This window comes from Phalaenopsis equestris, unplaced genomic scaffold (assembly GCF_001263595.1).
Source record: "Phalaenopsis equestris unplaced genomic scaffold, ASM126359v1 Scaffold000938, whole genome shotgun sequence".
In the NCBI taxonomy this organism is placed as follows: domain Eukaryota; kingdom Viridiplantae; phylum Streptophyta; class Magnoliopsida; order Asparagales; family Orchidaceae; genus Phalaenopsis; species Phalaenopsis equestris.
In genome coordinates, this window is record NW_018165377.1 from 921,183 (window position 1) to 936,009 (window position 14,827).

General features: G+C 34.5%; 1 protein-coding gene across 3 annotated transcripts; it reads right to left on the reverse strand.

The window, feature by feature from the left end:
• Positions 1–397: 397 nt before the first annotated feature.
• LOC110032428 (protein NETWORKED 1B-like) lies at positions 398–11,372 on the reverse strand. 3 transcript variants are annotated; one of them, XM_020736064.1, is made up of 7 exons: positions 11,111–11,372; positions 10,433–10,522; positions 10,252–10,300; positions 9,910–10,098; positions 5,474–7,317; positions 2,942–5,323; positions 398–1,602 (listed from the first exon to the last, which is right to left on the reverse strand). In XM_020736064.1, the coding sequence occupies exons 4-7, from the start codon at positions 10,010–10,012 to the stop codon at positions 562–564; spliced, it is 5,370 nt and encodes a 1,789-aa protein (XP_020591723.1). In that variant the 5' UTR covers positions 10,013–10,098; positions 10,252–10,300; positions 10,433–10,522; positions 11,111–11,372; the 3' UTR covers positions 398–561. The 3 variants fall into 3 exon arrangements, with proteins under 3 accessions (XP_020591723.1, XP_020591722.1, XP_020591721.1); XM_020736063.1 differs by having other exon boundaries at positions 9,910–10,112; XM_020736062.1 differs by having other exon boundaries at positions 9,910–10,112; positions 10,215–10,300.
• Between the last annotated feature and the right edge of the window lie 3,455 nt (positions 11,373–14,827).

The following is a 14,827-nucleotide window of genomic DNA, read 5'->3' on the forward strand; positions in this document are numbered from 1 at the left end:
TGTATCATATATAATATAAATTATTATTAAATTTAACATCGAGCATTAAATAAGTTACTTATTAAATATAAAAAAATAATTTAAATCACATTTGAAATAAAAAATTTAACATTTGACTTTAAAAAAAAAACATTCCCAAAAAATTTAATATTTGAGTTAAAAAAAAAAACATTAAGACTTGTATATTTACTAATTTGAACAAATTTGATCAAATATTAACCAAGTTAAAATCTGAGTTATTTACTTATTCATTTACAACACTGGCAACAACATTCTTTTTGCATATCATTATCATTATAATTATTATCATTATTATTATTATATCCTAAAATACTCATGCATTCCAAAAGAAAAGGCTCAAAGAAAATATCAGCTGCATCATATCATACACCTGCCATGCATAGAATTTCTCATAAACTTTAAGCTCAACACAACTTAAGCAGCAATGTAGAGAAAGAAGAAAGGTTATTCTGCAACTTACACCCCTTTCTTCATGAATTTACAGTCTCCCCCCATTAGTTAAATTGACAAAAGAGAAGAAATACTAAGAAAAACCAGAAATCAGTACTTATCCAGTGTTTTCGGCCTCACACACCCACAAAAATAGCCTCTTTTATTTCCCTGCTTATCCTTTCTGCCATAAAGGTAGTCCCTTAGTAACACTCTAGGTGTTCGATCGCCGGCTGGATAGCTCTCCCACTCTTCTTGGAGCTTAAGAAAGATGTAATCAATCTTCTGCAACTCGAGCTCCAGCATCCCAATCCTCTCAGAGGCACTCCGAGCCTGTTCTGATACTCGGCTTCTCTCGGCACGTCTCATTTCTTCACCATTGTAGGAATCTGAATATGCTTCAGCCATCATCATTAGCTTGCCATTTGCATCATTCAAATCGAATATGGCTCCTTCAGCATCTCTCAACTTCATCTTAAGCGCATCAAATTGCAGTCTATTTTGTCGTGTGTTAGGGATGGATTTCTCCATCTTCAACTTCAGGTTGCGAGCGCTGGTACGAAGAAGAGAGAGCTTTTCGGCATCAAAAGCGAGTCTTTTGATGATTCTCCTGCTCCAGTCTTGTTGGGATTCTTTGATCTCTCTTGATATATCCATTTTATAAACACCAAAATCTTTATCGGTCGGAAGCTCTGATGAAGGTTTGTCACTCTTGGCCTCCTCGACCACCTCAATGCCATGATCGACAGAAACACGGCTACTCTGATTGGAATCCGTAGCAGCTGCTTCCCATAAATTGAGCATTTGATCGTTGGATTCTGCGCCTTGGATTTTACTTGCACCGCAGGAGCTCGAAACCTGGTCAAGTTCGATGTCTTTCACCATATTGGATGTTTCTCTTCCTTGATTTTCTTCCCTGATAGAGCTCTGCTTCTGCTTCAACTCTACAAGTTCTCTCCTTGCAGATTCTAAGTTGGAAGCAGATTGGAGTCTTTCCTGATGAAGCTGAGTCTTGCTGCCTTGCACTAATTTCTGAAGTGCTTCAACTTTGGCAATCAAATTCTGCATCTCCGTTACTCCTAGCATGGATGAAAGGCCATGATCTCCAGAGCTTGCTTCGTGATTCTCCTGATCACATAATGATGAATTCTCCTGAAGAAAATAATGGAATTCAAATTATATAAAACGAATACCTGTTAAGAATCATACAAACAACTAGTAGAAGTTGAAGCAAGAAGAAGAATGTTCCATGGCTTCATATGAATTAGATTAGAAAAATTTACCTGAAGATGACAGTAAACAAGGCAAGTATTCCAGCATTGGTAAAAAGAAGATAAATGAGATCAAAGTTAAGATTACAACAACACAACAACAACAAAGCCTTAATCCCGTTACAAGATCAAAGTTAAGATTGAATGAAAAAAATTGGGCCCGACTAAGGATAAAGTACAAGATAAATAATTCACTATGCTAATGATTCTAATGACAATTCATTCAGTGATGAGACTAACAGGGACTCTAAATGTAAAAATTTAAATATTGATGACTTATTATATGCTTGCTTAATAGAGGGGTAGTATGAGTATGAAAGCAAGACTTTTCTATTGAAATTATTTTAATTCTTATATTTTGACATTTTAATATATATTTTGATATCATAACTTACTTTGATGGTTTAATATTTGTCTAACACAACTTATTTTATTATCGGATATTAGGATATTAACATGTAAGTTCTTACATTGCACAATTTACTTTTTTTTTTTACTTCATTAGAATGTTATTATACTACTTTTTATTATGTTAACATGTTATTTCTTACTTCATACTTTATTTTTCCACACAAAATTTAAATTTGAGGCTTGTACTTCAAAAAGCTTGAGACTTATGCCTCGTCTCACACAAGAAAAATGTTTCAATACACAATTACGTAATTTTAAACCTTGGGTAGAAACTTGCACTCTGATTAAGGGAGGAAAAGAAATGATGAAAGTGAATAAAATATTTTTTTTTCCTTCTTGATTAGGAGTTTAAAAAAAAAAGTGCTGAAGTGTGCATATTATTAATTAATACTTGTAAGTTGAATCAGCATGTTATTCAATATCCAGTAATCTTACTAAATACTCAAAATAATATTTAGCTTGATTAAGTCTTAATAACTCCATAATTAGCTTAAAGTAATACAATAATAATGAATTAACTTTTTACTATTTCCAAATAAATTATTTGCATAGAATTAAGTTATTTAACACTAATTAATCCATACAAAAGAAGTTGTATAAGTTAGATTTGAAAGGTAGCAAACTTCTTTAAGTAGAGGAAGGGTTGTTTGGGTATTAATTATCTTAATCAGATTGTTAATTAATAAAATCAACTATAAAACCCCTATCTACTCAGTTTTTCTCGTTTATTTTCTTTCTTTTTTGGGGAAGATAGTGGTTCTAAATGACTCCACAAGGACTAGCAATAATGAAAATTTTATAAAGTTCACCTGATCTCCATCATCTTCAAGTTTTTCTAGCTGACATAAATGCTTCTCCACATTCGAAATGCCATTTCCCAAAGAAGTAAAGAGAGGGTAAAGCACTTTCAGGTTGTTTCTAAGCTTTCCATTCTCATTTTCAAAATCCTCAAGCTTCTTCTTCAACTCAACTGCGTGTAATTTTTTTAAGACAATCTCCTCCTTTAGAGTCTCTCTCAGCACCATTGCAGAAATGTCGAGACCCTCACATTGAGATGCCAAGTCGAACATTTTCTCATCAAGAATTGTTGCATGGATTTCAGAAGCTTGAACCTCGCTGAATAATTCCATGATTTCTTCCTCACACCAAGCAACCTTTTCTTTTTCTTCTTCCAGCTCGGAAGACAGAATTTGTTCCCTCATTTTAATGGCTTCGACTTCAGCTTTAAATCTATTTAACTCCTCCTTAAGTGTTTCATTTTCTCCATTAACAGTAGCAATCTGGTTGTCTTTAAAGGCAGCACCTTCCAATAAAACTGTAATTCTGTTCTCTAACTCAGATCTCATGGCTTTGGCCTCATCTACTTCTTTGTTAGAGGTTTCAAGTTTTCTGCATATTTCAGTAGCTTCCACTAGTTTGGATTGAAGCAAGCCCTTTACTTCTGAAAGCTCCATGCTTTTCTGCTTCAACAAATTCTCTTTAGCTTCAACTTCAAGGATTAGTTCTTCACAGAAACCATGTGCATATTGCAAATCAAATTCTGAGATTGTAATTCGATTTCTCAGCTCTTCCAAAACGAGAAGAGATTCCTTGAATTGCTGGTTTTCATTTTCCACAGCTTTGGCTCTCACTTCACTCGCTCTAATCTCATCAACAAGACCATTCTTAGCAGCATGAAGTGAGCACATGTCATCACTGAGCAGCTTTAACTGTTGCATGTTTTCTGCATTTAGATTCTTAAAGAACAGATAAAGGTTCTCCAGTGTCATGGCGTCAATAAACATTAAACTGTTTTCCTCTTCCAAAGCATTCTTCTCTTTCATCAAATTACAAAATTTCTCCGACAAATCCATTAATTTTGTAGTGAAAGACTCTAATTCAGCTTTTAATGTTATGTTTGTGAAGTCCGTGGCGCTTGCATCGCGACAAAGTTGCTCATATTCCTCGAATAGCTGATGATGCTCCTTCTGTAAAATAAGTAATTGCTTGTTTGTTGCATTTAACTGTTGCATGTTTTCTGCATTTAGATTCTTAAAGAACAAGTAAAGGTTCTCCATTGTCATGGCGTCCACAAACATTAAACTGTTTTCCTCTTCCAAAGCATTCTTCTCTTTCATCAAATTACAAATTTTCTCCGACGAATCCTTTAATTTTGTAGTGAAAGACTCTAGTTCAGCTTTTAACATTATGTTTGTGAAGTCTGCCGCACTCGCATCACGACAAAGTTGCTCATATTCCTTGAAGAGCTGGCGGTGCTCCCTCTGTAAAATAAATGATTGCTTCTCTGTATTTTCAAGTTCCCTACATATAAAAACTTTTTCCATTCCACTTTGCTTCAGAAGGTTGAGGTAAACCAATAACTCCATACCGAGAATTTGGTTTTCATCATTGATACCAGAAATAGAAGCGTGTAGATTCTTAATCTCTCCCAGAATAGTTGGAAGAATGGCAACTTCACTTCCCTCTATATTCATCAACTTCTCGTTGATATTAAGCGGTTCTAGCAAACGTTGGATACCTTCCCTGACCTTCAAAATATGCTCCCTTAATAGAGCAATGTTTTCCTTCTGAACTAATTCTCTGTCTTCTAGCTGTTTGATTAGTTCATCAGCACTTCTAGAGGCCTGTAAATGCTTCTGACACTCCTGTGTTAGAGCAAAGTTCTCACCTTTCATTTCAGACAAGCATCTCTGCAAGATGAAGATCTCGAGCATGGACTCCATAGATTTCAGCTCTACTTCCTCAATTTTATCATCTTTGATCTTTCTTTCTTCTTGCAGAAGATGGATTTGGCTTTCTAAAGCAGCGAGTTGAATCTTGCTTGAGCTGATAAGCGACTCGTACTTTTGCTTTTCGATCATCAAGGAATTTGAAATGTCGTGAAGATGTCTCTGTAAGACGAAAATCTCAGTCGTATGAGAAAAGGATCTCTGTTGTTCAGCCTCCAACTCTTTCTCCCTGATCTGTCTATCTTCTTGCAGGAGAAGAAGCTGGTTTTGTAAGGAGGCCAGGCTCATACTCTTCGAGTGGATAAGTGAGGCATGCTCGTTTTGCATAACCTTCAACGAGTTTTCAAGATTCAAAATTTGTTTAACGGACAGTTCTTTTTCCTTCACTAGATTCAAGTGCTTGTCTTCCAGTGTAGAATGTGTAGTCTCCAAATTAGTAAGACTCTGTTGAATGCTCTCCACCTGAAATTCAAAAACTATAGAAATGAGAAATGCAGAAAAATGATTAAAATGACGAAGTAAAACTAATAAAAGGCAGAAGAAACGTATGCTTTAAGAGAAATACTACTAATTAATCATAGATATCAAACTTGTAATTCATAAAGTTCAAACCTGTGAGATTAGATTATTCTTTTGGGCAATAAGATCTGAATTTGCAAGTGAGAGAGATTGAAATGACTCTTCCAAGCCTCTCAATTTTGAGCGCAACCCTTCAAGTTCAGTATTTGCATCATCTAGAGAGTTCTCCAACAACTTATTTTTGTTTGAAAGCTTCTCCACATTCTCCGCAAGTGTCTCTATCTGAACCGCCAGAGCGCCCTTTTCAGCAACATGAGTGGAAACTGCAGCATTTAGTGACTCACAGGAACCTTCTAAAACTACTATTTTCTCTCTCAACTCTTCAAGCTCCACATTTGCATCAGATAAAGAGTTCTCCAAAACTGAATTCTTCTCAGAAACCGATTCCATATCCTTCAATTTGTTGAGAAATAGAAGCTTTTCTTCTTCAAGCTTAGTGCAGCTCTCTTTCAGTTCAGAATGACCATATTGCAGATCCTTCACCTGTGCCTCAAGTGATTCTATATGAAGGCTGGTTGCTTCCATTTCTTTTGTTAGACCTTGATGATTCAGATCTATCTCATTTTTTTCATGCTTCAGAGATTCAAACTCTTGCTGAAGAACTCTATTAGTTTCTGCCTGGTTTTCTATTTCACTTTCTAGTTTACAATTTCTTTCCTTCAAGGAAATTATCTCATCTTCCAAGTGTTTCATCTTCAAAGCACATGCCAAATTGTGTTCATTTAGAGTAAAGTTTTGATCTTTCAGTTGGGAAACTTCTTCTTCTAAAGCCCCTTTACTACGTCCAGCTTCCTTCAGTTTCTCAAATAGACTCTGAATTTCCAATGTCATGGACATAACCTTTTCGTTAGACTCATTATATAGTTGTTCCTTTGATTGGAGAGACATTTCAGCCTCCATGAGCTTCTGATCGCTCACATTTAAGAAATGCTTTAGCTCCTCCAACTCTATTTTGGCTTCTTCTAGTTCTAATTGTAGACTCTGATTCGCCTTCTCCAATGCAAGGCATTTTTGTTCTGCACCACTCAACTTGAAGGCTGCCATCTCCATTTCCTCATTGAGCTTCACAATTTCGTTCTTCAATTTAGAGATTTGAGTCTCCAAATTAGATATACTATCATGAGAAAACTGGTGCTGCAGAAGCGCAGCCTCCTTCTCAGATTCTAATTTGGACATCTCATCTCTCAAGTTCTGAACTTCACCTCTGGATAAATCCAAATGCTTAGATTCTAACTCAATCTGGACCTTAAGCTTCTGGTTTTCATTTGATAACTGAGAAATTTGTTCTTGAAGATGTTTTACCCCATATCTGACATTCTCTTTCTGCTTGGAATCCACATATATTTTGGCATAGTGACCATTTTCTTCTTCCTCCTCAAAGTTTAGACTTTTCATAACCTTCCCTTGGGGTAATCTCACACGAGCCACCACTTCTTCCTCATCTTCATTAAAACCTTTCGTGTCATCTCCTTCGAATAATTTCACACGTGCTAACCCCTCTCGATTGTTTTCTTCGGGCAGTGCAATCCTATCAATAAAAGGTGTCTGCATGCCAAATGCACCCTTCTGCAGGTCATAAGTATCGAACACCGAGCGCCTCGGTGAAGGCATTTCCGGAGCATTATTGGAGAGAGATTCGTCGGGAAGTGCGAGCGGAATGTGATTGGGAAATGCTTCCGACATCGTTCGATGAGCATGGCGGAGAGCCCCGGTTGCCTGGTCGTATCTTTCGGCCAAAGCTCGGTAAGCTCGATAAAACTCTTCCACCAGTTTCATGAGCTCAGGTCGTTTCTTGTAGTACATTTCAGCTCTCCTTGCGAATGAGTCAGCGTCTTCTTCTATTAGCTTGATCATTGCTTTAACTTTCATGTCCATATCTGCTCATGAAAATCAACACATTAGACCTTATGTCAATTATAATAAATCAACGCCCACAAACGATTACTAAGTACTTTGATTTAGAAGGGATAAAAAAGTGCCATTTCAAATATAGAGTTAGATTAGAGAGGCTGAAGCAGAATAAATGGTTTGGAAGCCTTCATTACCTATAGGTTTAAATTAATAAAAAAAAAGATAGATTTTTTTTGTGATACAAGAGCAAATCAAATATGAAATCCAATTATTTTCTTTTTAGTGAACATGAAAATGGGTGGTCCAACATTAAATTTTCAATTTCACCAACCCTCTTGAGGTACCCATGTTTCATAGCTTGAAGGGAAACGTATGAAAAATAAAAAAAACAATAATAAAAAATCATACAGACAGAAATGCTACAAGAATAAATTTGTAATACCTAATAACTCATTAAAGCCCTTAATTTCATGAATATTAGCAAATAATATGCCCCTCACAGTTAAATTCTCACCTAAAACAATAATTCCGGAAGTGTTCTAGTAAGTTTATCTTCTGCCGACTGAAAATTTATTTGCATGTCCACGTAAAGATTAGCAAATAGATCATTCTCCTCAGGGAATTAGTGTTCAAGGATGTAAGGTAGATGGAGACGATCATGATTTAAACTCAAAATTGTTCCCGGATTATTCATACGTGGTCAATTTAGTTTTAAAATATCACATTTTTCCAATTTATTTCCTTCGTTATATAAAATTGGTCCAGAAAGGTCGCAAATGAACTAAATTGGGATCAATTTTGTATAATCAAGGAACTAAATTGAAATTAAATTTATATCACATGGGGAGCTATTCTGGATTAGTGATATATAGCCAAGAAACTAAATTGAAAGAGATGTGACATGCTTTAGCCAATTTGGCCATATACAAATAGTTAGCAGATCACTAAGAAAATAACGGCCAAAAGATTATTTTGTTTTAACTTTCAAGATATATAGATAGACAGGTATTTTTGCAACCATATTGACAACTATAAACAAAATAACGATCTACGAAGCTCAATAAAAAAATAATATGCAGACACAAGAATCGCCAACGAACAATAAAATAACATTGAATCAATAAATAGCGAGATAATGCAAGAACAATTTTACGAAAGAAGACCCTCATATGAAAATAAGAATTAGATATTACAATAGAATAAGTGAAGCTTTGTCGCAATGCTTTTTATTCAGCTTCTTAAGAAATTTTTAAGAACTTCCCTAAGTTTGCTTACCCAATGTAAATGGATGATGCTTTTAAGTTCCATGAGTAAATCCCCTAATTTTGGTTTTTCTATAAACAATGATAGTTAGAACTCATAATCATTAGTCCTATCCCAACAGAAAACAATTAGAACAAATTGCTTGGCTATTATTTAATCATCTCCATAATTATCTTTATCAACCCTTGTCTATGTATCCCTCTCCAACTATGGGCACCATGCGTTAGATCCCAAGCAATGTAAGCTGATGCAAGCATTCCAATGCGATCGCATACAAGGGAACTCACGGTCAGTATCTTGTTTTTCCATTTAGTATTTTTTTTAAGGGCTTTCATCTACTAACGTCAAATTTTCTGTTTATAAAATATAAAAATTGTATTTTGACCCTTTACCTTCAATTCAATATTAGAGAACATGTCTTCTTTAAGTTCCTAGGAACCAAGAAAATCAAATTTTTCCCTGCCAGGATCCATTCGAGATGTCTAATTTCACACAAGATTTATCAGATTCCCTCTCCTCCGCTAAATTGCAAAGAAGACAATGATAGAACCAAGGAAATACTGAATAAACACCAGATATGTTAGGTGTTCTCTTCACGTACAAATAGATGATGCAACCTTGGAAGCAACAATGAACACTTTATACCTACTGGAGTTGTTGAACCAACATTATCATTAAATTAAATATATTTTGCATATTGTGCTGTCAGCAGTAAGCACAATAAATTACTCAAAAAAAAAAACCTTAAACAAGGATAACTTCTAACATGGATAACCAATACTGCAAATAACCATTTCGGTAGTGATTGACTTTCTTCACAGTTCATGCAGTAAATCCAAATCTCTATTTTGATTTAAAAAAGAAGGCAAAGCCACTGGTAATCACCTGACAATACAAGCAAAAAGTTTTGAGTAAAACATAACTCCCATGTCAGAAAAAAGGGAGCTTTCTCCATTGATTTCAGTCCATAATTAGAAGCGATGCAAACAGTTTTACTAAACTATAAATAGAAAGTATTCTTATGTATTTACATATCTAACACCCAAACTTTGATATTTACATGCATAGAACTCCAATCATTAACATCACATCAGAAATACCACTATCACCTACTTAAAAAAAGTAAAATACACCTTTCCACACATAGGTTTATCACACCAAAGTGTTTGTAGGTGTTAGAAATGTAAATACATAGAAATTGTGGCAGAAAATGCAGTTCTTAACAAGATAACATAGTAAAATAGCTCATAAGGGCAAACCAAGTAGCTATAATAAGCTATATGACAACCATGAAGAATCACAAAACATCATCCCAGTATAAGAGAGATCGTGCAAGAAGTAGCAAAAGTCTATACCTGTCAGGTTTTCCTGAAGCCATTTCGAATTCTTTGGACTGATATGACTGTCCCACCACCACGAGTACAATCTCCTTGATTCGGCACGAGGATAAGTCGTCATGATTCAAACTAAAAAAGAATTCTAACTCTTCTCCTGATACAAAAATGGCCTTCACCACGGCCAAAACTAGGTAGAAATCCCTTCACCTTCACCAAAAATACTGTATCATCACAAAAATCCAAATATAATTATTTCTTACATGAAAGAAAGCCAAACAAGTAGAAAATCAAAAAATTCAACATAAACAAAGTTTACAAAGTACCTCAACAATAAATTACAAAACGCAAATATAGAATTACCCTCAATCCTCACTTGGTGATGATGGAAAAAACAATTCTTTAATCCAACCTTCAAATAACAGAAAGCAACATCATGAGAATGTTTGAATGTTTTAGATCATTTTCATCCACCTGGGATTAAAAATATTCAAACCAACAGACAGAAGCAACAATTTAATACTAGAAAAATAAGACAGCTTACCAGAAAAAAAGCAGTAAGCGATGGTAGGTTGAAGATTTACTTTTTGGTTTTGGATGGTTAACTGCTCAGAGGATGTGAAGAACTGAAACTCTGATCAACAGCAGAAATAGAGGATTAAAATAAGAAACAAATTTCAAAAACAAGAACCAGAACCAATAAGCCGTAGAATCCTTTACTTGGGATAAAAAATTGAAAATATTATTAACCAAATATGAGAGAAACTGTAACTGATCAAAGGCAAACAGACCTGAAGAAAAGAGAGAATAGATATAAAGCCCTAATAGTCCGGATAAACTAGCAAGACGAAGATAGTGAGAAATTATAACTTAAGCAGAAAAAGAGAAGAGTTAAAATTAAAAACTGATTTTCGGTTAAATATAGCTCCCCATATCAACTAAATTTAATTTCTACAAAACCCATAATCTACCAAACTTCAAGAATAGCCTGTTATCATGAAACTCAGCACTTCATTTCCATTGGAACAACCACAAAATCCAAAATTTTCAAAAAAAATTTAATCAGAGACGCAGTTAGACATCCTTTCTGTTTAAAATCGACTCTGAAGGAGTAAATCTCATTAAAAAACAGACGTTAGATGAACGCAGAACCTAAAATCAAAACTTTACAAGCCTTAATGCGCGAAACAAACCTTCTTTTCCGAAAGTAAAAAGGAATTACCAGAGAGAAAATTTATAGTCCACCGGCTCCTGACAAGCAGCAGCTAAACGGATGATCGCCAGCTGCTTCCCTCTTACACCATTAACCCATTTCCGTAGCGTAGAAAAACCTCCTCTCGTCCTCCCACTCACTCTCTCTCTACAAATCTCTCTCTATCTCTCTCTCTACAAAGAGAAACCGAAATGAAGACGGCAATCGCACAAGAAAAAGAAGCACGATCGGAAAGTGATCAGAATGTTGAAAATAGTTGGGATTATAATAATCTTACTGTTTCTTTGTTTGAAAAAGCAATAAAGGAGGAAAAAACGTTTTTTTTTCTTTCTTTTTTTCACAGTAAGCTAACATTTCAGGCGATTTCTCTTTAGTAAAGTATGGCTGCTTCCTATTTTGACTAGTTTACTATTATATTTTCTTAAATGTTGAGAAAAATGGGAGCATTTACTTACATTCTATATAATTCTTTTATATTTACATATCTAAAATCTAAACTTTCATTGTTATATAGTTTCTTTTTTAGAAATGAAATGCATCTAATTTATAGAGTCAAAACACCAAATTAATAAATATAAATATAAATCATTATGTATTAGAAATGTAAATACATAAAAAATTTGTGATATGTATGTAAAGTTCCCAAAAAATTTATAAATGTCTTTGAATCTACTTGAATAAATTTCTCATAACATGCTCAAAGTTTAATCAATAAAAATTGTTCAAATGCTAATCAAAATTTGTTTAAGAGATGTCATCAAGATCACGTTTTATTCTTAGTATTTTGATGTGTTATCTTGGATCAAATACATAACAAAATCTTTTTTTTTTCCTTCTTTTTGCTTTTGATGTGTAGTGTAAAATTATTGTAATTCAGTATTATGTATTGTGTTTGACAGGATTTTGAAGCCTGCATTGTATGTGATGGTGATTTTGTTCGAAAGGTGGGATCCTAGCTTATGGGTTCAGTTAAACGTGGTGTTTAAACAAAAGCCCCTGACTTAGTATCAAGAAATGATTCCAATCAACCAGCTGAGTTGATGAGATAATTCAACCAAGTCAATAATCTCAAACAATTCGACCAGAGAACCCGACAAAATAATTCAACCTCAACTAGTTGGCCAGGACAACTCAACTAATAAAACTAGAAGAACAACTCAAACTGTTATGAATTATAATAGAAAATAATTTATTCATGTATGAAGTTATGGTAAATAATTTTTTTCCTTAGAATTAAGGAGATATTTTCTTTTTGATTTTATATTTATTTCCTTGAATTATGAATTATTTAATTTTTCTATTTTATGTTATTTCATATATCTCCTAACAATTAATATGAATTGATTATTGGAGATATTAGGTGATATATATTTCTTTTCATATCATTTATTTCTTTTCATATCATTTTTTTCATATCATTTCTTTTTTATTATTTTTACTATTATAGGATTCTTATAAGAGTTATTTATATATTTGCTCATATCAATGAAACCATGAAGTATTCCAGTTTAATCTGCATTATTCTGAATTTCAACATGGTATCAGAGCAAACATGATTCTGAGTCTTACCATCTCCTCTTCACGTTGACACCCCCATCTATCTTCTTTCTAAGCCAAAACACATGGCAAACAAAACTTAAAATTCAGTCAAGCCTGAATCTAGCAAATTTGATGATCCGAACGACATTTTTTATCTTGACTACTCAGATCAACCCGGTCTCGTGCTCGTTACGCATCCGTTGAATGAATAAAACTACAATACTTGGAGTCGTGCCATGTTGATGGCTCTCAGCATCAAAAACAAAGAAGGTTTTGTCAACGACACCATCAAAGAACCACGAGAGACGTCCACGGCAGAACTTCAATAATGGAGGTGCTGCAACAACCTTGTCAAGGCATGGTAGTTTAATTCAATTGCATAAGACATTGAAGCAAGTATAATATACAATGAGAGTGCCCATGAATTCTGGCTTTACTTGAAGGAACATTTTTCTGGTGCCAACAGCGTTCATATTTTCCATGTCAAAGAAGCCATCCACGATTGCAAGCAAGGAGATATGATAGTTGGAGCTTATTACATCAAGCTCAAAGGGCTACTGAATGAACATGACACCCTCTATAACATTCCTAAATGCATGTGTGGTGTCATGAATGAAGTGATACAGTTTCAGCAAAATCAGAAAACCATGAAATTCCTCATGGGCTTAATGAAACATCCACTGGTATAAGAGGGCAAAGTTTGCTCATGGATCCCCTTCCCAGTGTCAGCAAGACACATTCTCTCAAGCTACAAGAGGAAAAGCAACGCGAGATGAACAATGTAAGTGCACCGCAACCGGAAGCTTCGATTTTTGCCGTAAAGAATAATGCACGGAAACCAGAGAAGGTTTTCACACCTAAAAATCCTCATTTAAAGTGTGGAAAATGTGACAAAATTGAGCATACCTAAGACACATGTCGAGCACATCTCAAATGCAATTATTTTGGATTGCAACGACACATCATCAATGGTTGTAGGAAGCTGCAAAGGGCCAATCCAACGCACAATAAGCCTAAACGGAAATTTTTTGCTCCCAAAGCCAACCATATAGATACCAATACATCGACAAGTCCTACATCATTCACCCTTACAGCCGAACAAATATTAAAGTCTCATATCACTACTTGCAGAGAACAAATCTAATTTGATGGTTAATCATGTTGGCAGTACATAAGTCATGAGTGATATCTCAGGTGAAATCTCCTGTATCTCTGTTTTTGACAAAGAAATGTGTTGGATTCTTGACACAGGAGCCACGAATCACATTGTACATTCAACCAACCTACTTACTACAAAATCCAGTGTCACCAATCAAAGTGTTCACTTGCCTAACGGGACTATTGTAACTGTCGCGCACATAGGCAACTTCTATTTTGCTGACTTCGTTCTACAAAATGTTTTATGTGTCCCTTCCTTCAACTTCCTTCAAATTAACAAATTAAATTTGATTTCCATTAGCAAATTTGTGTTTGATTCACAATGTCTTGTCATTTTTAATAATCACAGTTGTGTGCTATGACCGCGACTTTATATATGCTTAAAAATAAAAGTATTTAATACTGCTGCTAAAATATTTAATCCCTCAGCAACTGTACCAAAACTTAATAACAGTTATAGATTTGATAAATATGGACGTAATAAATATTCAATAATTGTAAAGTCACACTTATCAACGCAATTATACGTATTGCTCAAGTAATATAGGGCTCTAATGGAGTCCTAGATATCGATCCTACAGGGAGTAATATTAGAACTAAGAACTAAGACTTTAGAAAAGCAATACTTTAATTGCAACAACAAAGTTCAATTTGCTTATCTGTCACTAATAGACAATTGAAATAAATATGTAATTTTAATAACTATTAAATAACTAAATATACTAATGAAGGTTCAAATGTGATATTCAATATATAGAAAGCATCCTTCTCCTTGCCAAGAAATTATAGAGAATGGATAAAGTGAATTAGTTCAAATTATATTGTGTCAAATAGGAGCATACATATTCTTTACTCTTTGGTCCAGGAATAACGAACATTGACTAATCATACGCTTGTTTACTGAATCTGCGGTTATGATGGGAGGATATCAGCTCTCACTTTGGAGCTCCCACGTTCCCCTCGCCTGAGGGCTAACATCTACACTTCAGCACCCAAACGATAGGACCGAATTGGGAATTTTAGTCTGTC